Consider the following 22,508-nt stretch of genomic DNA (forward strand, 5'->3'; position numbering starts at 1 on the left):
GAGAGTTATTCTCATCATCTCCACAGCCAGCGTCCATCTCATCAAAATATTGGATTTTTTCTCTGATTTAAAATGTATCTCGTAACTCGGTTCTAAATCCCTCATAATTTAAACTTGGATATTTAAATAATCTTAAAAATTACAATTTGCAATTAAGCCAAACTCTTTGATTTTTTTGTTTCTATGCATCAATATATATATATATATATATATATATATATATATATATATATATATATATATATATATATATATATATATATATATATATATGTTACGAGTAGACATCCCTGTATTTGATATAATTATTTATTAAGATAAAAAACTTACGATTAATCTATACAAGGGATTAAGACGGTATATATTTCTTTTACTGTTGTTTCTGGTGACGTCATTCGATAACAAAGATGGTGCTATTTTTGTTATCATTAAAATGTAGTTTATCTTCTAAATTATGGCAGCAACAATGGAGGTAATTACCACCAATTTCGTAAATTATTTAATTAAAGGAAAATTCACCTCCTTATATTATTATCCACCTGTTTTTGTAATTATTTTTTGTATATATTCATTGTTATTTGCATGTTACCTTTTCATATGTACACTTATTTCTATATATGTGTGTGTGTATTTTTCGGTATATATATTTCGTCTGGGTAATGAATGCTATGCGAGTCATAAATATCTGTGAAATATATCTATGGTGGAAATACGTACATGAACACGGCCACACACACACACACACACACACACACACACACACACACACACACACACACACACACACACACACACACACACACACACACACACCACACCACCACGTACACCACATATGTAAGACCAATCCTGGAGTATGCGGCCCCAGCATGGAGCCCGTACCTTGTCAAGCACAAGACGAAGCTGGAAAAAGTCCAAAGGTATGCTACTAGACTAGTCCCAGAACTAAGAGGCATGAGTTACGAGGAAAGGCTGCGGGAAATGCACCTTACGACACTGGAAGACAGAAGAGTAAGGGGAGACATGATCACAACCTACAAAATCCTCAGGGGAATCGACCGGGTAAACAAGGATAAACTATTCAATACTGGTGGGACGCGAACAAGGGGACACAGGTGGAAACTGAGTACCCACATGAGCCACAGGGACGTTAGAAGGAACTTTTTCAGTGTCAGAGTAGTTAACGGATGGAATGCATTAGGAAGTGATGTGGTGGAGGCTGACTCCATACACAGTTTCAAATGTAGATATGATAGAGCCCAGTAGGCTCAGGAATCTGTACACCAGTTGATTGACAGTTGAGAGGCGGGACCAAAGAGCCAAAGCTCAACCCCCGCAAGCACAAATAGGTGAGTACACACACATACAGACACACACACACACACACACACACACACACACACACACACACACACACACACACACACACACACACACACACACACACACACACACACACACACACACACACACACACACACACACACACACACACACACACACACACACACAAACACACAGGGACCTGGTGGATGGCGCGCAGGACTCGTAATTCTGTGGCGCGGGTTCGATTCCCGCACGAGGCAGAAACAAATGGGCAAAGTTTCTTTCACCCTGAATGCCCCTGTTACCTAGCAGTAAATAGGTACCTGGGAGTTAGTCAGCTGTCACGGGCTGCTTCCTGGGGTGTGTGTGTGTGTGTGGTGTGGGGGGGGGGAAATAGTAGTTAGTAAACAGTTGATTGACAGTTGAGAGGCGGGCCGAAAGAGCAAAGCTCAACCCCCACAAACACAACTAGGTGAGTACACACACACACACACACACACACACACACACACACACACACACACACACACACACACACACACACACACACACACACACACTGGAATGCCTAGAAAAAGTTTAAGTGCAACAATTTGAAAACACTTCTGGGGTAAAGTTGACCAAAACCGCTTTCTACGTAATTTGACACTTCTAAAACAGGAATCTGCTTGTTAACAAACTGCGTTTACCTTCTGTGACTTGATGAATACAAAATTAAAAATATCTGCCTCGGCGCTCATTTGTTCCATAATGTTGTTAAACAACATTTATTTGGGACTCCTGGTTCAACCTTGACGCCGAGCGGACGTCTGGACACCTCCTCCGCCTGGCAGCCGCCGGATCACGTCCTGCTTTCGCGTTTTGGCTTTGCTACTGCTGTTTGGCATCCCTCTTCAACGGTCTGATTGTACGACGCCTGGCGCACTTATCGCCTTGGGTCACGGGATTGTTGATAGATTTTTTTTGGCGTGTTCTGGCTGGTTCTCCCGGCGGGGTGACGGTGTTCAGGGGGCCCGGCTTGGCCGAGAGGTGCCGGGGGTTGGCGGGTCTTGGTGGGCTCCTGGTGTGCCCTCAGCCGTGGTGGGCGGCCGGCTTCTGCTCTGCCGAGGAACACTGGAGGACTTTTTGCGTTTTAGTTGGGGGCCGAGTTTTTGGTTTTGCTACGTGGTGTTCTCTGTGTGGGGCGGGGCCGGTGCTTGTCGCCCTGAGGGACTCCCGGGGCTCCCCAATCATCTGCCTGACTGTGCGTTTATTTGCTGTATGGCATATTAGTTTATAGTGTTTGACGTCACTCGTTTCGCGTTTTGGCTTGGCGTTTCACCTCTCCAGGCTTCGCGATTCACCCTTAACGGGTACGCCGGGGCGCATCCGATCCCACGATCGTCGTCGCCCCTAAATCAACAACAACAACAACAACATTTATTTGATAATAATGTGTGTGCAAGTGTCAACTGTTGTCTAGTGGAAAGTTCAGTCTCCACTAATCCCCTAGGCCTCTGACGTCACAGGCCTAGGTGCAGGCTGTGGCACTGCTGGGAGTGCCAGGCAGTCATGGAGAGCCTACCATAGGGTACGGACCTCCTTCGATTGCCAGTTGACCAATAACAAGGAAGAACTTCATTGTTATCAATCCCATTACTACCACCAATATTTCCTGCCACACATCGTACGTGTAGAACGTACTCTAAGTGCTGGAGATACATATCGTAGCAAGAAACAAGTATTACCTCGAGATACATATCGTAGCAAGAAACAAGTATTACCTCTCTATATATTAACTAGATGCTGTACTTGACAGTGCCTGGATACAGCATTTAAGTGACATTTAAGTGTCAGTAGCCCCTAAAATGCAAATCTATCCTCAGAATATAATTTTGCATACAATATATGAATTCTGGGATATTATGAACATATGATAAATCTATAAACCCGGCAGCCACCATTTCAATTCCACCCACTTCATGGGGGATCGCCGTGGGATTCGAGTCCCCTTAAAACAGGGGGCCAATGAGGCCGACCTCGACTCTCTCTCTATGACAGTCCCCCACCACCTACACGTCATCCTGCAAAGTTTAATGAGGATAGCCACGAGCGTCCGATCGCCAATCTTGGCCAGAATCACAGACGCCATCTACCGTCACGACAGATATGCTCTCAGAATCATTTCAAGATGACACAGAAAAGCTTTCAAAATGAACGTAAGATTGGCCAATGCAGTCAGTGGCTTCACATACCTGAATTCTGAGCCTAGAAGTAGATAAAATGAGTTTCTAGGTAGCTGAAAAACTGCCAGAATGGTCAAATATGAAAGCGAAAACAATCTACGAACGATGATCAGTACAGATCAATGATCTCAAACCGAAAAATAACAGTACAAATGTTCGATAAGGCACACAGAGGAGACTGGATTTCATATCCGAGATAAAAAAAAATGTTAATCTTCACCTGTATCTTACCCTTGTTAAAACCCGATGCCCTATTTACACTTATGTGAAAAGAATGGACTTACATTTACAGTCTTGCGACCAGAATGAATATAAACTCACTCGAGTGTGTACACAGATGAATGGCAAGTATAGCACGAGTATATAATGAAAGTATGCTCGTCAGTGAAAGGTTTTAGTGTGTGGTAAAAAACAATAGATGCAAATTGACTTAGCTACAGAAGAGACTTGGGTAAACACTACTTTGGAAATAGGGATATAGAATTATTAAACAAGTTAGAAGGTGACGTTGTTGACCAAACCACGCACTAGAAAGTGAAGGGACGACGACGTTTCTGTCCATCCTGGACCATTCTCGAGTCGACGGACCGAAACGTCGTCGTCCCTTCACATTCTAGTGTGTGGTTTGGTCAACATATTTCAGCCACGTTATTGTGACTCCTCGTCTGCAAGGTTATGTATGGGTAAGATGAAAATAGTTTTTCCAACTGTAGGCTAGACATATGCGTTAGATTGGGTTTAAATAGCCGATGTTTCTCACTGACCAATAGGCTTGCAGCTTAATCTATTTTTATGTTATTAGGCCAGTAAACAAACACACACACACACACACACACACACACACACACATACACACACACATACACACACACATACACACACACACACACACACACACACACACACGCGCGAGGCGCGGCAGAGGTTAAAAGATCACAGGCAACAGTCTCCAGGCAATACTAAACTGTACTCGGAAACACAATCACCAATTCGCTTGTTACGAGCGACCTCCATCACCCACGAGGTCGTAAGATCACATATTTATTATTCCTTAGTAATGCTTAAGGTGAAAGGAAACTGCAGATGGATCTATTGGCGTACGCTAAGCAGCTGATATTTGTGTCCACCCACTGGCACTCCTGTCCTTATCCACCCACTGGCACTCCTGTCCTTATCCACCCACTGGCACTCCTGTCCTTATCCACCCACTGGCACTCCTGTCCTTATCCACCCACTGGCACTCCTGTCCTTATCCACCCACTGGCACTCCTGTCCTTATCCACCCACTGGCACTCATGTCCTTATCCACCCACTGGCACTCCTGTCCTTATCCAACCACTGGCACTCATGTCCTTATCCACCCACTGGCACTCCTGTCCTTATCCACCCACTGCCAAAGACGTATTTATCCAACCACTCCAAGAGTGGCTGGGGGGATGGGGGAGGGGATCTTATCTTAAGATGATTTCGGGGCTTAGCGTCCCCGCGGCCCGGTCCTCGACCAGGCCTCCTTTTTGTTACACACCCCCAGGAAGCAGCCCGTAAGAGCTGTCTAACTCCCAGGTACCTATTTACTACTAGGTAACAGGGGCACCAGGGCGAAAGAAACATTTTGCCCATTTGTCTCCGCCTCCACCGGGGATAGAACCCGGAACGTCAAGACTACGAATCCGAAGCGCTGTCCACTCAGCTGTCAGGCGCTCCTTGCATCGCCTTGGGATCTCACCATCTCGGGCTCCACGGGATTGAGCATCACAGAAAAGACAATGAGGTGTGAGGCACTTAACAAAGGATTTCCGTAAGTCTTAACAATTGAGCCAACGTGGAGATTAGAGTCGAGTGATGAAAGGCCATGAAGAAACACTGGACGACATGTTAGTCACATTGGAAGAGGTTAAAAAACACCTGACAGAACAACATCTAGACGCAAGAAAATTTATTGGGTCAGACTTAATATCACCATGGCTGCTGAAGGAGGCTGAAGAGGAGCTTTATCATCTGCTAACTTATATTTTTAATACAACAATCGAAACAGGAAATCTCGAAAAAAGACAATCACAAACTCCAGTATTCAAGAGAGAGAGAGAGAGAGAGAGAGAGAGAGAGAGAGAGAGAGAGAGAGAGAGAGAGAGAGAGAGAGAGAGAGAGAGAGAGAGAGAGAGAGAGAGAGAGAGGCAGCACTGAATTAGGGAGACGTGTCACTGACAAGTATTCCTTGTAAAGTGCCGGAGAGCGTATAATCAGGTTAAGAATAGTGGGGAAGCTGGTAAGGGTAAACTCTGTAACAGAGCGACACCATGGATGTAGAAGGGGAAAGTCACGCCTGACAAACTTGATCAAGTTCTTTGACAAAGCTACTAAATTATGACAGGAAAAAGAAGGCTGGGTAGAAGGCATTTGCCTAGACTGTCAAAAAGCATTTGATACCGTTTCCTAACAAAAAAATTGTATATAAGATGGAAAAGCAGCCTGAGATGATTGTGAAGACACTAATCTGAGTAAGGGAGTACCTGAAGGACAGAAGACAAAGAGTCACAAGCGAGGTCTTTAGGTTAGAGAAATGTAACAAATGGCGTCTCCCAAGGATTGGTCCTGGGACCACCACTGTTCCAAATTAATGGCAATGATCTACCTAAGGTACTGAGCTTGTACAAGTCAGTGTTTGTAGACAATGCAAATATAATAAGGAATGTAAAAACAGAGGAGGACTGCAGAAAGTTGCAACTTTCCTTGACAAAACTCCCTAAGTGAGCAAACAAATGGCTGCTGGAGTTCAATCCCAATAAATGAAAGGTAATAAAGATGGGGGAAGGGCGGAAGACCAGAAGGTGTCTATACTAGAAGTGGACACGTGTCGAACACTAACACCGGGAGCACACATAGGCAGGGTGACATCAGCAGCGTATGGGACACTTGCAAAGATTAGAAGGTCGTTTAGAAACCTAAATCAGAACGCTTTCAAGGCAATCTATACAACTTTTGTTAGACCAATGCTGGAATAGGCGGCACCGGCCTGGAACCTATACCACGTGAAGCCTAAATAAATTATTAAAAAATGCAGAGGTTTGCAACTAGATTAGTGCTGGAGGTAAGAGGGTTAAGCTATGAGGATAAGCTGAAGGAACTGGGCCTCACCGCTTTGGAGGACATATGTAACAGAGGAGACATGATTACAACCTACAAAATGCCGAGGGTAATAGACAGTGTGGACAAGGACAGCCTCCAAGCTGAAAGTAAGACAAGAGGACATAAGTAGAAACTGTAAACCCAGATAAGTCGATATATGGAAGTACTCGTACTCTGTACGGGTGGTTACCTTACCTTGAGGTGGTTACCTTGAGGTGCTTCCGGGGCTTAGCGTCCCCGCGGCCCGGTCGTCGACCAGGCCTCAGGGTGGGCAACAAGTGGAATGCAGTAAGAGAAGAGGTTGTGGAAGCCACCTCCACCCACAACTTTATGGACAAGTTCATCAAGGATTGTGATCGTGAGAATAGTTAACCTATAACGCAGCAGGTAAACATCCAATAGTCAAGTGATAACAGGCTAGACACCTCTCTCCCTCATCCCTATAATCACTGTTGGGTATAATTAACTTATGACTTAATTCAACAGTAACCGTAAACAGTATTCTTTGGCCAGAAGAAAAAATACGAATCAACAGAGAGCAAACTGACAACAAAAATGCGAGAAAACTGTAGAAAAAGTCAGAAAAAATAACATCTGGCAGGCAGCTACGGTCAGAGCCTCGGCTCAATTGTTTGCAATCTCTTCAATCCCTTCAAGGAGGACTTGAGTGGACCAATTGCTTGATGACGACGAGGGGAAATAAATGGGAACCACGCAACAAAACTCGTGCAATTCCAGATCTATTATTTTTTTTTTGCAGATGTATACTGCAATTGCTCTGCTCTACTCTGCAATTGCATTATGACTCACATTGATATCTGTCTTTTGTAATTGTTTCAGTAATGAGGTAATTAGCATAGGTGAATTTTTTTAAGCAATAATTAGCTGATATTTCAAAGTGATCATTGGATATAAGTTGAAATAATTACTAATTTTTATATCCAGAGCAGTATTGTTGCATTCTGCTCACTGCAATGTTTCTTTTAAGTTGACATTTAATAAAATACGTTCAACAATTAGTCTTAAACTAATTCCACCTGGACTTATTTCACACCTTTGGGTCTACTTATCATTAGAATTTTACGAAAAGAGGACAGCAGTAACGAGAGAGAGAGAGAGAGAGAGAGAGAGAGAGAGAGAGAGAGAGAGAGAGAGAGAGAGAGAGAGAGAGAGAGAGAGAGAGAGAGAGAGAGAGAGACACACAGAGAGAGAGAGAGAGAGAGAGAGAGAGAGAGAGAGAGAGAGAGAGAGAGAGAGAGAGAGAGAGAGAGAGAGAGAGAGAGAGAGAGAGAGAGAGAGAGAGATTGTGTGCGTGTTTCCTTTCACACAATACTTCTGTTCACCTAGCGATTTACCTGCGAGTTAGGCAGCTGTTGTGGGCTGCATCCTGGGTCGAAATCCAGTGCTTAGACCTATGGGAGGAGGGGAATGGGGGGGGGGAGCTCGAAATAAGCCTAAGTACAGATTTCCTGTCACCTTCAACGGAAATTAATTATAATTTTGATGATAGCTGTAAGATGTTGTAGGAGGCCTGGTCGACGACCGGGCCGCGGGGTTGCTAAGCCCCGAAATCACCTCAAGGTAACCTTAACCTAATCTTAAACCTATCTTAGGTTTAACCTAAACCTAAGGTAGGTTAGGTTTTGGCTGTGTTAGCAATGAATTTTATTTACATGTCACGGGTAAGGTTAGACCTGTGGCGGTCGTGTGATCAGACACACACACACGCTAAAACTCCCATGTTAAAAATAACTTTGAGAACACAAGCTGGCGAGATACATCGAGAACAACATCGAGAACAGCATCGAGAACAGCATCGAGAACAGCATCGAGAACAGCATCGAGAACAGCATCGAGAACAGCATCGAGAACAGCATCGAGAACAGCATCGAGAACAGCATCGAGAACAGCATCGAGAACAGCATCGAGAACAGAAACAAGCGACGAAAGATACGGAGAACAACTGCGACAAACACAATTTCCCGACGAGAGAGTCCACTAAACACAGGAATAACGAAAGTGTTGAAGAGACATAACATAACGAGAATTTCTACACAAAACACAACAACAACCCAAGCTGTAGAAGAAAATAACATCAACAACTCCAGCTGAACATATGAGTGACGTTATTGACAGGTGTCAGGGCTGCCTCTCACCCCCCTCCCCCCCCCCCGCGTGTCCAAGTGAAAAGGGTGGATTATAACTACTTAAATAAATAAATAAATAAATAATAATAAAAAGTCCATTGTATCATTCAACTAAAACGTGACCAAAGGACACGTGTGTTGAGCCACGGAAGCTCGCACGTGCCCTAGGCAGTCACACGTATACAAAAAAATAATGGGGGAGGAAGAATGAAATAATTTGATGAAAAGGAATATATACAGATAATTACGAAATGTGGTGATAAAGAGAGGTGGTTGATGAGGAGGACTGTGAGGGGCTTAGTATAGCTACGTCCCTTTGGCGCAGTGGATAGAGCTCGGGGGTTGTAGTCGTAAGGGCCCGGGTTCGATTCCCGGTAGAAATAAATGAGTAGTTTTGTTTTTACCCCTGAAGCGCCTGTTCACCATGCAGTAAATAGGGACCTGGGAGTTAAGACAGCTGCTAGGGGCTTGTGTGTGTGTGTGTGTGTGTGTGTGTGTGTGTGTGTGTGTGTGTGTGTGTGTGTGTGTGTGTGTGTGTGTGTGTTGAGAAATATATGTAGTAGATATGATCAGGAAAAATTGATCGGGAGTCAATACAATCGACGGTTAGAAAGATGGGGTCCAAGAGCTAACAGCTCAATCCTTCAGACACAAATAGTAAATACACATACGTTCACAACCCGTCCTCCTAATAGAACGTCGTATTATGACGTACACTCTACCTAAGGCCAAAAATCGTCGTACTAGAAAATGGTAGCGACTGGCGGAAATTGACGTACTGTCTCGTTTTCTGTTTTGGGTCCTCTGGTAGGTTAGGACAAGGGCACTTTAGTACGACAGTTTCTGGACGTTGGGGAACCTTAGGAGAACGGGCTGTGATACCTACGTGCTATACTCTGGGGCCTCATCCCTGGAAACACAAACCGAAACTGTCTCTATTTTCCGCCTGTTACAACCTGTAATAAAGTTGTTACATCTTGGCTTAACGTGTTTATGACGTATTAGAACGTTGTTACAACTTGCTATATTGGTTGTTGTAACTGGTTAGGAGGTGTTAAAACTTGTTCGAACGTTGTAGCAACGTCGTAGTTTCGGTGTGTGTTTGGCGGGATAAGACCAGGCCCATCAGAATTCTAATCAACTTTAATCTTACCGATCTGTGTAGATCTTCGGCCATTCCTTCGTGAAGAACACATCGTGGTATGTCATGGTAGTGTGGTTCTGGTCACCGGCTTATATTTCCTTGTCTTCTCCTAGTTGAACTTTGACCCATCAGCAAGAGTCGATCTGATATCACCGGTAATTGGATTATATTGTCACTAGGTACTCCGAGCCTTGCACGATATCTCATGTTAAAGTTCTTAAGTCATTTACCGTTGGTAACACTATTTTGGAACGTCTATTCAGGTAAAATTTAAAAACAATTACCATAAGAAAGCGCCAAGTTGGCAGGACTATGTAACCTACTCGACTAATAACTAATTTATTATTTAATAAATAACTCGACCGCGTTATTTACGTTTCAGTAACCAACGTTACAAATGCAACTCATTAACTCACAAACATCAGTCAATGCTTCCATTTAGGTAAACAAAAAACATTTTTTAAACTGCACGACAACAGCGGAGGAGACACATCCTCCCCCGTTGACGTGTGAAGGGCAACTGACAGCCTAATACCCTGAGGGTCGCCAGGGTACCCAGTATGACCAAACACAGCCTCGATAGACCCGATATATTACGTAATTGACAGTTACGGTCATACTTGTTGATATAATATGTGTGCTGAATTATATTTATTACATACTGTATTCAGTATTTTTTATTGTTATAATTCTATATTTATTGAACTATTATGTTCTTGAGTGAGTTTAATTATTTAATTTTTGGGAGAGAAACTTGGCAACACTGTCGTGATAATTCGTAAAAATGGCGTTTTTTTTTTGTTTACAAATTTCCTGATTATCAATACATATTGTATATTTATAAATCACACGTTATCCCTCAAATTTGTTTGTGATATATTTCATTAAATCAGGTTAGTCTAGATATCTTTCTAAAATAACTATATATAACATTTACCCGTTAGGGTTAAGCATAGTTCAATGAGCCGTTAGCAACGATGGTTTCCGGCGCTGGCAACACTGATCACAATGTATGGACATCAATGGGGAATTAACTCGAATAGGCCTAATGAACCTACTGTAGTTTCCTTAACGAATTATGTTCTCGGGAAAGCAACTTGGGGTGGACGGTAGAGCGACGGTCTCGCTTCATGCAGGTCGGCGTTCAATCCCCGATCTTCCAAGAGGTTTGGGCACCATTCCCTTCCCGCCGTCCCATCCCAAATCGTTATCCTGACCCCTTCCCAGTGCTATATAGTCGTAATGGCTTGGCGCTTTCCCCTGATAGTTCCTTCAATACCACCAATCCAGGTGGTATTGCTGGCTCTTCCAGGTGGTATTAATGGCCTCCCAGCTGGCTCTTCCAGGTGGTATTGATGAAAATATTTAAGAAACGAAAAACATTCCTGAGAAAACAAACTATTCACTTATACACTACATTACCTTTGCTTCATACATCATACAGCACACATACACGCCCGTGTATGAGCAAACTTTGTTGTTCTGAAGGCAATGAAACTCAAAAAAATCATAGATGTAAAGTTTAATAAAATTCTTTATTACATACTTGTGAGTGATGCTTGTATGAAGCCGATTTGTTTTTATTCAATTATTTACATGGAATAATTAGCATATATATATATATATATATGTGTGTGTGTGTGTGTGTGTGTGTGTGTGTGTGTGTGTGTGTGTGTGTGTGTGTGTGTGTGTGTGTGTGTGTGTGTGTGTGTGTAAATCAAGAAAATAAACATGTGATTAAAAATGTGACAGTGTCAGACCACGGAAGAAAATTGAAACAGGAATTTCCTTAAGTACTTTCGTATATTAATACATCTTCAGAAGGAGTGCTTCCTTCAGAAGGAGTGCACTCCTTCTGAAGATGTATTAATATACGAAAGTACTTAAGGAAATTCCTGTTTCAATTTTCCTCCGTGGTCTGACACTGTCATATATGTATATATGTATGTATATATATATATATATATATATATATATATATATATATATATATATATATATATATATATATATATATATATATATATTTTTTTTTTTTTTGGGGTGGGGAGGTTCGAAATAGGGCATACGAATATACATATGTACAAAAATTCATACATACGTAGGCACACAATACGTATGCAAATATCTGTGCATAATGATACATATATGCATTCATTCATTCATTCATACATGCATATATATATATATATATATATATTACCTAAAAAATAAATTTTCAGTAGCATCAGCATCCTTGTATATAATATGTATGAAACGCGGAACATTATCATGAGGGATGTATACTCATACACCATAAGGTGTATTCTGCTTCTCAGTATGTATATATATATACATGTACTGATAAAGTTTCCTTTAGTTCTGAAAAAAATGTTGAGGACTATACTCAGTGGGAGGATAGTATAGGCTACAACTGTGACCTTAATAACCCACCAGTTGTTCACAGGCCTTAATAACTCTTCAATGGTTGACAGGCCTTAACAACTCATCAGTTGATGATAGGTCTTAATAACCTTCTTATGGTTGATAAGACTTCACAACCACCCAGTGGATGATAGGCCTAAAATCCACCACCTAACCACAAAATAAGCATAAAATATATATGTATTACACAGAACATGAATACATAGAAGTTACACCCTTCTATGTGTTGCATGCACACATTTCTCATTTACATGGCAAAGACTTGTTTACAAAACAGTATATCACCCAGCATTCTTGTCTCATTCAGGCGTACCAATATTCTCTTATATACCAATCTTATTCAAAAGAGGTAATACTAACAGGATTTCAGAATTAGTGTACAATGGGAAAATGTTTATATATATATATATATATATATATATATATATATATATATATATATATATATATATATATATATATATATATATATATATATATATATATATATATATATATAAGATATGAATGGAGGGCGAGGAGATTGTATGGGGGTATTGGTGGTGGTGTTATTGTGTAGTGGCGGTGGTGCTATCATACGGTAGCGGTGGCTGTATCATCCTGAGCGTCGGTGGTGTTATCACGTGGCGTCGGTGGTGTTATCATCTGAATGTGTGAGCCACGAGGAGTCCCAGCATCAGGACGGAGAGGTCGTAGCCACGCTGGGACGACCCTCGGTCATCATGCATGGCTCTGGGCTCCTCATCTGAGAGAGAGAGAGAGAGAGAGAGAGAGAGAGAGAGAGAGAGAGAGAGAGAGAGAGAGAGAGAGAGAGAGAGAGAGAGAGAGAGAGAGAGAGAGAGATAGAGAGATAGATTACTATCACATCCTCATATAATGCAAACTCCTCTGGGCAGATCAGCGTCACTCAGTGTAAAATACAATTATATTATTTAATAATCACCCTTAAATTTACACAAATATAACAATTATGTTTCAACCCATCTTCAGGATATGCTCCTCCAAATTCTAGTCAAAACTCGAAGACGCATTCATAAATTTATACAAATTGTATGACCCCCCCAAATTATATTTTTTGAATTAGCATTGAGAATATCCTCAATGGTTACATGAAAAAAACAGGATTGGGACCAGTTCGGAGCCTTCAAGTTCCTCGTGGTTCTGGGCAGACTCCAGGTTATGGGGATTTTAGCGAATCGCGGTACATCTGGGGTGTCCCTTGGACGCCGGTTCGAGCCCACCGTCCTACTCCAAGGATTTTCTCATAGATGTAACCACCTTGCTATGATTTAATTGTGAATATTAGGGGCTTTGGCAGGCAAGTATCGATGCAAGGAAAATATTTCAGATCTTAACAATTAATAAGTATTGCATTGCAAAATTTTTAGGTAATGTAATTGAGATGGAAATGTACATATAGCCAGTAGAATTAGATAGGTTTGGTAGTATATGTAACATTAGACCCGTCCCCAAGCCATGGTCGATCAGGCTGAGGACGACCCCAACTAACCCTCAAGCCAAGGTCGTCCAAGCTGAGGACGACCCCAACTAGCCCTCAAGCCATGGTCGTCCAAGCTGAGGGCAACCCCCAACTAACCCTCAAGCCATGGTCGTCCAAGCTGAGGACGACCCCAACTAGAACTCAAGCCATGGTCGTCCAAGCTGAGGACGACCCCAACTATCCTTCAAACCATGGTCGTCCAGGCTGAGGACGACCCCAACTAACCCTCAAGCCAAGGTCGTCCAAGCTGAAGACGACCCCAGAAGTACACAAGCGTCTCCGTGCAGTTTAAAATAAATCTGTATTTAGTACGAAATGTAACATTTGTATATAGTATTACTATGTGTATAGTTAGGCCTTGACTAGGCCAGGGGGGCTCTAGTTCCATTCACAATTACTTACAATACAATACAATTTTATTTAGGTAAGGTACATACATACAATAAATATTTACAAGGATTGTTTAACTTATAGGTAGAGCTAGTACATACAATGCCTAAAGCCACTATTACGCAAAGCGTTTCGGGCACTTGCGTATTAACTACATACACAGCCCAAGTACAGTACACGAAGACGTATTATTGTATCTTAATGTATTGTGAAATTATTGAACATAATTCTGCGCACAGTTCGGCCTAGGTAAGGTTCGATGTTTTGGTTGTGTTGGTGAAGTGTTTGTGTTGACAGAACGTAAAACTTTTAGGTATTACCTAAAAACTTTTAGGTAAACATTATCAAATGATTCCACCATGCTGGGGAGACTATGTACCATTATTAGTGTCGCGGGATATTCAACAAGTGCTAAATATCGCCGAGGATCCCAGTACGATAACTAAAGCGCACAAGACGAGCGATATCAGAGGTATCGGATTCACCAAGGCTTCCGTCGAGGGACAAATGAATTCGAGGGACATTCGTAAAACAAGACACACAACCCTGGAAACACAAACCGAAACTGTCACTATTTTCCGCTTGTTACAACTTGTAATAAAGTTGTTACATCTTGGCTTAACGTGTTTATGACGTAATAGAACGTTGTTACAACTTGCCATATTGGTTGTTATAACTGGTTAGGAAGTGTTAAAACTTGTTGGAACGTTGTACCAACGTCGTAGTTTCGGTGTGTGTTTGGGGGGAATCGTCCTGAAAATCGAAACAATCAACATGGAGATGCACGAACGTATGAAGCACAACGCAGTTTGGACAATAAAGAGCCGGGTGGCACTCCATAAAGTGCCCTTGAGTTAAACGCACATGTCCAATATGCAACCTGGCCAGAGCCGTTTCCTACCGTCGGTTACAGTGTTACAGAACGTAGGTGAAACAATTAGCGAGTTTCGACTCGAACAGTAGAAGTACTTCCTTCATTATCTACGTTCAAGGCAAAGCCTCTCTCGAGTGGATAACTGGACTAAGGCACCTAATCCACCAAGGCTCAACAATGGATTACCATCCGGGGCTTACTAAACCTGACAGGTCGTTAGACCAGCACGATTCTCGTGCATACAGGAGGATTAACAAGGCTTCAGCGGCCGCCGTTATTAAATGGGAGATGAATGACTGTGAGGGTGAAAATAACGTACAGAAGAACTCTCAGAACTCACCGCAGGTATATTCCAGGTATACTCCATGGGTATATATATATATGGGCTACGAGGAAGACGTTATAAAGACTCTCACTGTTGTGGGGTATGACAGAGCTCCAGCATTATAAGCTAAGATGAAAATTCGTCGCTTGTCTGAGCGATATATTTGTAACATCGGGAAGCGTTCTCGCTGACAATATGTTCCGTACTGCGTGTGTTTCTTCTCTAGACAACCGAACTGTGTGGGCCTCCACGTTGGGGAATATGAGTTATTAATATCTTCCATGGCTTGGCTCTCTCTCTCTCTCTCTCTCTCTCTCTCTCTCTCTCTCTCTCTCTCTCTCTCTCTCTCTCTCTCTCTCTCTCTCTCTCTCTCTCTCTTTCTCTGTCGCTGTCTCTGTCTCTGTCTCTGTCTCTGTCTGTCTCTGTCTGTCTCTGTCTCTGTCTCTCTCTCTCTCTCTCTCTCTCTCTCTCTCTCTCTCTCTCTCTCTCTCTCTCTCTCTCTCTCTCTCTCTCTCTCTCTCTCTCTCTCTCTCTCTCCCTCTCTCTTCGTCTGCCTGCCTCCAGGAAAGGTCTGAGGTACCACAACGTCTCAAAGGTCAGTCCAGTGTGACGCAAGAAGTCTCTCTTCAGATCGTAAGAGACGAATCTGACTAAACTTCCAACACATACAATGATAAATCACATTATCGTAATATATCTGTGAACAAATCCACTTGAGCCGCGATAAGGATTCGAACCTGTGACTATAGAGCGTGCATCTGGGAACACCTAGTCCATAGGTTCGAACCCTCATCACAGGCTAGCATAGCACCTTAATGCAGGATAGACAGTAAGACTCTAGGTTAGGGGGGGAGCCGGTGGCTGAGCGGACAGAACACTGGACGCGTGATCTTGTGGTCCTGGGTTCGATCCCGCGCGCCGGCGAGAAACAATGGGCAGAGTTTCTTCCACCCTGATGCTCCTGTTACCTAGCAGTAAATAGGTACCTGGGAGTTAGTCAGCTGTCACGGGCTGCTTCCTGGAACGACATTAGCTGTTTTCCAAATCTCTGGTAGTTAATCTCTTTCTAGCGCGGGCCTGGTCGAGCTTCATCTCCCAAGCCCCGGCTTTTCAATTCCGTGGTAGTTTTTAGGCAACGACTGTTTTTTATCATAATTTGTATCACATAAAATTCCGAAACTTATTAACTACATCGCCCAAAATTGTTCTAATAACCATTACAGTTTAAATGATTTACGCTGAGTTCTTCCTGACATTTATATGACAAATTCCTGTCAATGAACGCGGAGTTAAAAGTAGTATGAATTAAGGAATACGGAGGTGAAGGAAGTGAGGAATAAGATGGTGAAGGAAGTAAGGAATAAGAGGGTGAAGGAAGTAAGGAATAAGGAGGTGAAGGAAGTAAGGAATAAGAGGGTGAATGAAGTAAGGAATAAGGAGGTGAAGGAAGTAAGGAATAAGGAGGTGAAGGAAGTAAGGAATAAGGAGGTGAAGGAAGTAAGGAATAAGAGGGTGAATGAAGTAAGGAATAAGGAGGTGAAGGAAGTAAGGAATAAGGAGGTGAAGGAAGTAAGGAATAAGGAGGTGAAGGAAGTAAGGAATAAGATGGTGAAGGAAGATCTACACACAACTTAGGTGTAGGTATCGGAGCCCATTGGACTGTGGAACCTGTTCATCTGTCAAGAGAAGATTGCGAGGCGGGACCCAAGAGCCAAATTCCAACCCCCGCGAAAACAGCTAGGCAAGTACACACACACTGGTGTACAGATTTTTAGAAATCCGTACACCAGTTGATTGACAGTTGAGAGGCGGGACCAAAGAGCCAGAGCTCAACCTCCGAAAGCACAACTAGGTGAGTACATACATAATTATGCAAATCAGTATATATATAATACGCTAGGTAAATTTATAATGCAGAAATGTAATTATCATACATCTCTCTCTCTCTCTCGTCTCTCTCTCTCTCTCTCTCTCTCTCTCTCTCTCTCTCTCTCTCTCGTCTCTCTCTCTCTCTCTCCCTCCTCTTATCTCCTCTCTCTCTCTCTCTCTCTCTCTCTCTCTCTCTCTCTCTCTCTCTCTCTCTCTCTCTCTCTCTCTCTCTCTCTCTCTCTCTCTCTCTCTCTCCTCTTATCTCCTCTCGAAACCACTTGAGGTCTTCCAACAATGTCTTCCCCAAAGTGCTCTCAGATTTCTCCTCTGCCTCCTCCCCCTTCTTATTCACATTACGTCTCTTCCTGTCAGTTACAGAATATAATTTACCTCTTATTTCTGCATGTGCAAATTTTCTATCAATGGATTTTATTTTGATTTGTATTATTATTATTATTATTATTATTATTATTATTATTATTATTATTATATTGTATGTATTTATTTATTTGTTAATTTATTTATTTACAAGTACAATGGGTTTGTGAGATTATATAATATTGGTATTTTTACAGTCTTGCAAAGCCCCTAACGCATATAGCGTTCCGGGCAGAGATAGTTATATATTAACTAGCAATTCAATATAACTAAAAAAAATATAATTAATTTGTATATAATTGTAATATTTTTAAATATAATATTTAAGGTCAGATGATGTGACAAGAGGACAAGATAAGCTGAGACATCTGAGAGTCTACAAGACATCTGAGAGTCTACAAGACATCTGGGAGTCTACAAGACATCTGGGAATCTTCAAGACATCTGAGAGTCTTCAAGACATCTGAGAGTCTTCAAGACATCTGAGAGTCTTCAAGACATCTGAGGGTTTTCAAGACATCTGGGAGTCTTCAAGACATCTGAGAGTCTTCAAGACATCTGTGAGTCTTCAAGACATCTGAGAGTCTACAAGACATCTGAGGGTCTTCAAGACATCTGAGAGTCTTCAAGACATCTGGGAGTCTTCAAGACATCTGGGAGTCTTCAAGACATCTGAGAGTCTTCAAGACATCTGAGAGTCTTCAAGACATCTGAGAGTCTACAAGACATCTGAGAGTCTTCAAGACATCTGAGAGTCTTCAAGACATCTGTGAGTCTTCAAGACATCTGAGAGTCTTCAAGACATCTGGGAGTCTACAAGACATCTGAGAGTCTTCAAGACATCTGTGAGTCTACAAGACATCTGAGAGTCTACAGGACATCTGAGAGTCTACAAGACATCTGGGAGTCTTCAAGACATCTGTGAGTCTACAAGACATCTGAGAGTCTACAGGACATCTGAGAGTCTACAAGACATCTGAGAGTCTTCAAGACATCTGAGAGTCTACAAGACATCTGGGAGTCTTCAAGACATCTGTGAGTCTACAAGACATCTGGGAGTCTTCAAGACATCTGGGAGTCTTCAAGACATCTGGGAGTCTTCAAGACATCTGAGAGTCTTCAAGACATCTGGGAGTCTTCAAGACATCTGAGAGTCTTCAAGACATCTGAGAGTCTACAAGACATCTGAGAGTCATCAAGACATCTGAGAGTCTTCAAGACATCTGAGAGTCTTCAAGACATCTGAGAGTCTACAAGACATCTGGGAGTCTTCAAGACATCTGAGAGTCTTCAAGACATCTGAGAGTTTGCAAGACATCTGGGAGTCTTCAAGACATTTGAGAGTCTTCAAGACATCTGGGAGTCTACAAGACATCTGAGAGTCTTCAAGACATCTGAGAGTCTTCAAGACATCTGAGAGTCTACAAGACATCTGGGAGTCTTCAAGACATCTGAGAGTCTACAAGACATCTGGGAGTCTTCAATACATCTGAGAGTCTTCAAGACATCTGAGAGTCTACAAGACATCTGGGAGTCTTCAAGACATCTGAGAGTCTACAAGACATCTGAGAGTCTTCAAGACATCTGAGAGTCTACAAGGCATCTGGGAGTCTCCAAGACATCTGAGAGTCTTCAAGACATCTGAGAGTCTTCAAGACATCTGAGAGTCTTCAAGACATCTGAGAGTCTACAAAACATTTGAGAGTCTTCAAGACATCTGAGAGTCTTCAAGACATCTGAGAGTCTTCAAGACATCTGAGAGTCTTCAAGACATCTGAGAGTCTTCAAGACATCTGAGAGTCTACAAAACATTTGAGAGTCTTCAAGACATCTGAGAGTCTTCAAGACATCTGAGAGTCTTCAAGACATCTGAGAGTCTTCAAGACATCTGAGAGTCTTCAAGACATCTGAGAGTCTTCAAGACATCTGAGAGTCTACAAGATATCTGAGAGTCTTCAAGACATCTGAGAGTCTTCAAGACATCTGGGAGTCTTCAAGACATCTGAGAGTCTTCAAGACATCTGAGAGTCTTCAAGACATCTGAGAGTCTTCAAGACATCTGAGAGTCTTCAAGACATCTGGGAGTCTTCAAGACATCTGAGAGTCTTTAAGACATCTGAGAGTCTACAAGACATCTGGGAGTCTTCAAGACATCTGGGAGTCTTCAAGACATCTGGGAGTCTTCAAGACATCTGAGAGTCTTCAAGACATCTGGGAGTCTTCAAGACATCTGAGAGTCTTCAAGACATCTGAGAGTCTACAAGACATCTGAGAGTCTTCAAGACATCTGAGAGTCTTCAAGACATCTGAGAGTCTTCAAGACATCTGAGAGTCTACAAGACATCTGGGAGTCTTCAAGACATCTGAGAGTCTTCAAGACATCTGAGAGTTTGCAAGACATCTGGGAGTCTTCAAGACATTTGAGAGTCTTCAAGACATCTGGGAGTCTACAAGACATCTGAGAGTCTTCAAGACATCTGAGAGTCTTCAAGACATCTGAGAGTCTACAAGACATCTGGGAGTCTTCAAGACATCTGAGAGTCTACAAGACATCTGGGAGTCTTCAATACATCTGAGAGTCTTCAAGACATCTGAGAGTCTACAAGACATCTGGGAGTCTTCAAGACATCTGAGAGTCTACAAGACATCTGAGAGTCTTCAAGACATCTGAGAGTCTACAAGGCATCTGGGAGTCTTCAAGACATCTGAGAGTCTTCAAGACATCTGAGAGTCTTCAAGACATCTGAGAGTCTACAAAACATTTGAGAGTCTTCAAGACATCTGAGAGTCTTCAAGACATCTGAGAGTCTTCAAGACATCTGAGAGTCTTCAAGACATCTGAGAGTCTACAAAACATTTGAGAGTCTTCAAGACATCTGAGAGTCTTCAAGACATCTGAGAGTCTTCAAGACATCTGAGAGTCTTCAAGACATCTGAGAGTCTTCAAGACATCTGAGAGTCTTCAAGACATCTGAGAGTCTACAAGATATCTGAGAGTCTTCAAGACATCTGAGAGTCTTCAAGACATCTGGGAGTCTTCAAAACATCTGAGAGTCTTCAAAACATCTGGGAGTCTTCAAGACATCTGAGAGTCTTCAAGACATCTGGGAGTCTTCAAGACATCTGAGAGTCTTCAAGACATCTGAGAGTCTTCAAGACATCTGAGAGTATTCAAGACATCTGAGAGTCTTCAAGACATCTGAGAGTCTACAAGACATCTGAGAGTATTCAAGACATCTGAGAGTCTACAAGACATCTGAGAGTATTCAAGACATCTGAGAGTCTTCAAGACATCTGAGAGTCTACAAGACATCTGAGAGTATTCAAGACATCTGTGAGTCTACAAGACATCTGAGAGTATTCAAGACATCTGAGAGTCTTCAAGACATCTGAGAGTATTCAAGACATCTGAGAGTCTTCAAGACATCTGATAGTCTTCAAGACATCTGAGAGTCTACAAGACATCTGAGAGTCTTCAAGACGGTGCCAAGGCTCGTCAAGGCTGGCAACCCACACCACAAGTTTCTCCAAGTGGTTCTAAATACCACATAAACCTTTCACTCTCTGAAGCTCTTTCATCCTTTCCTTCTATCCCCCATTCGTTGATATATACTGTTTCCCCTTCATCGTATATTCACTCTGTCACCCTTCTCCACCTGCCCAACTACTTGGGCTGGACGGTAGAGCGACGGCCTTGCGTCATGCAGGTCGGCGTTCAATCCCCGACCTTCTCCACCTTGTCTAATTATAATATTTTAAGGAATCTAATGACATGAGCAGAATTAGGAGTTTCGTATTACCGTTGGCTTCGTTCTCGACTCACAATTGATCTCGGGTTCGAGTCCCGGACGTGGGCAGAAATGGTTGGGCACGTTTCCTTTTCACCTAATCCAACTGTTCACGTAGAAGTAAATAGGTACCCGGGAGTTAGGCAACTGTTGTGGGGGTTGCATCCTGGGGCGGGGAAGGGTCAGTCATATATATATATATATATATATATATATATATATATATATATATATATATATATATATATATATATATATATATATATATATATATATATATACCTATATATATATATATATATATATATATATATATATATATATATATATATATATATATATATATATTATTAAATATGACCGAAAAAGTAAGATTAATAATTCTAACACGAATTTTCTCAATCTTTCGTACATTTCTTTTCAATGCTGGTGGTAATTCAAAAATCAATTCTCCAAAATTCATTTTTATTTCTAGTCTGACGCGACACTTGAGCGCGTTTCGTAAAACTTATTACATTTTCAAAGACTTTAGTTTACACATACACAACTGAATAGAACTTACACATCTCCGATTTGTTTATATCTACATTTGAGTGAGGTGGATGGGGTGAGGTAGTATTAATAGGACAGGTACAAGAGGAGTGTTGTTAACGCATATGTCGACCGTGCTCTCAGCCACAGCTCAGAATGGAAGCAAGTCGACGAAGAACTCTGTAGGGTAAGGCAGGTCCTAGTCAACAACGGCTTCTCCAATGGTTTCGTCGAAGACATCATAAGAAGGAAAGTGAAACGCCATGCAACCTCTGAAGAGACAACTAACACAACACCTATACCCCCTATTAGACTATTTTACAGGAACTTCTTTTCCACAGCTCATAAAACGGAGGAAAGGGTCCTGAAAGATATTGTTAATAGAAACGTTATCCCTACAGACAAAAATCAGAGGATAAAACTGACGATTTACTATAAAACCAGAAAAACGGCCAGCCTG

The 22,508-nt window shown here is 42.0% G+C and overlaps 1 protein-coding gene across 1 annotated transcript in view; it reads right to left on the reverse strand.

Moving 5' to 3' along the window:
* Window positions 1-12,887: 12,887 nt before the first annotated feature.
* The window catches only part of LOC123755253 (immunoglobulin superfamily DCC subclass member 3), a 132,737-nt gene continuing 123,116 nt past the window's right edge, over window positions 12,888-22,508 (reverse strand). Inside the window, 1 exon segment of the mRNA XM_069328178.1 lies at window positions 12,888-13,137. Coding sequence (XP_069184279.1) covers window positions 13,034-13,137 — 104 coding nt within the window. The 3' untranslated portion in view covers window positions 12,888-13,033.

The sequence above is a fragment of the Procambarus clarkii genome, chromosome 20 (assembly GCF_040958095.1).
Source record: "Procambarus clarkii isolate CNS0578487 chromosome 20, FALCON_Pclarkii_2.0, whole genome shotgun sequence".
NCBI classification, from domain to species: Eukaryota; Metazoa; Arthropoda; class Malacostraca; order Decapoda; family Cambaridae; genus Procambarus; species Procambarus clarkii.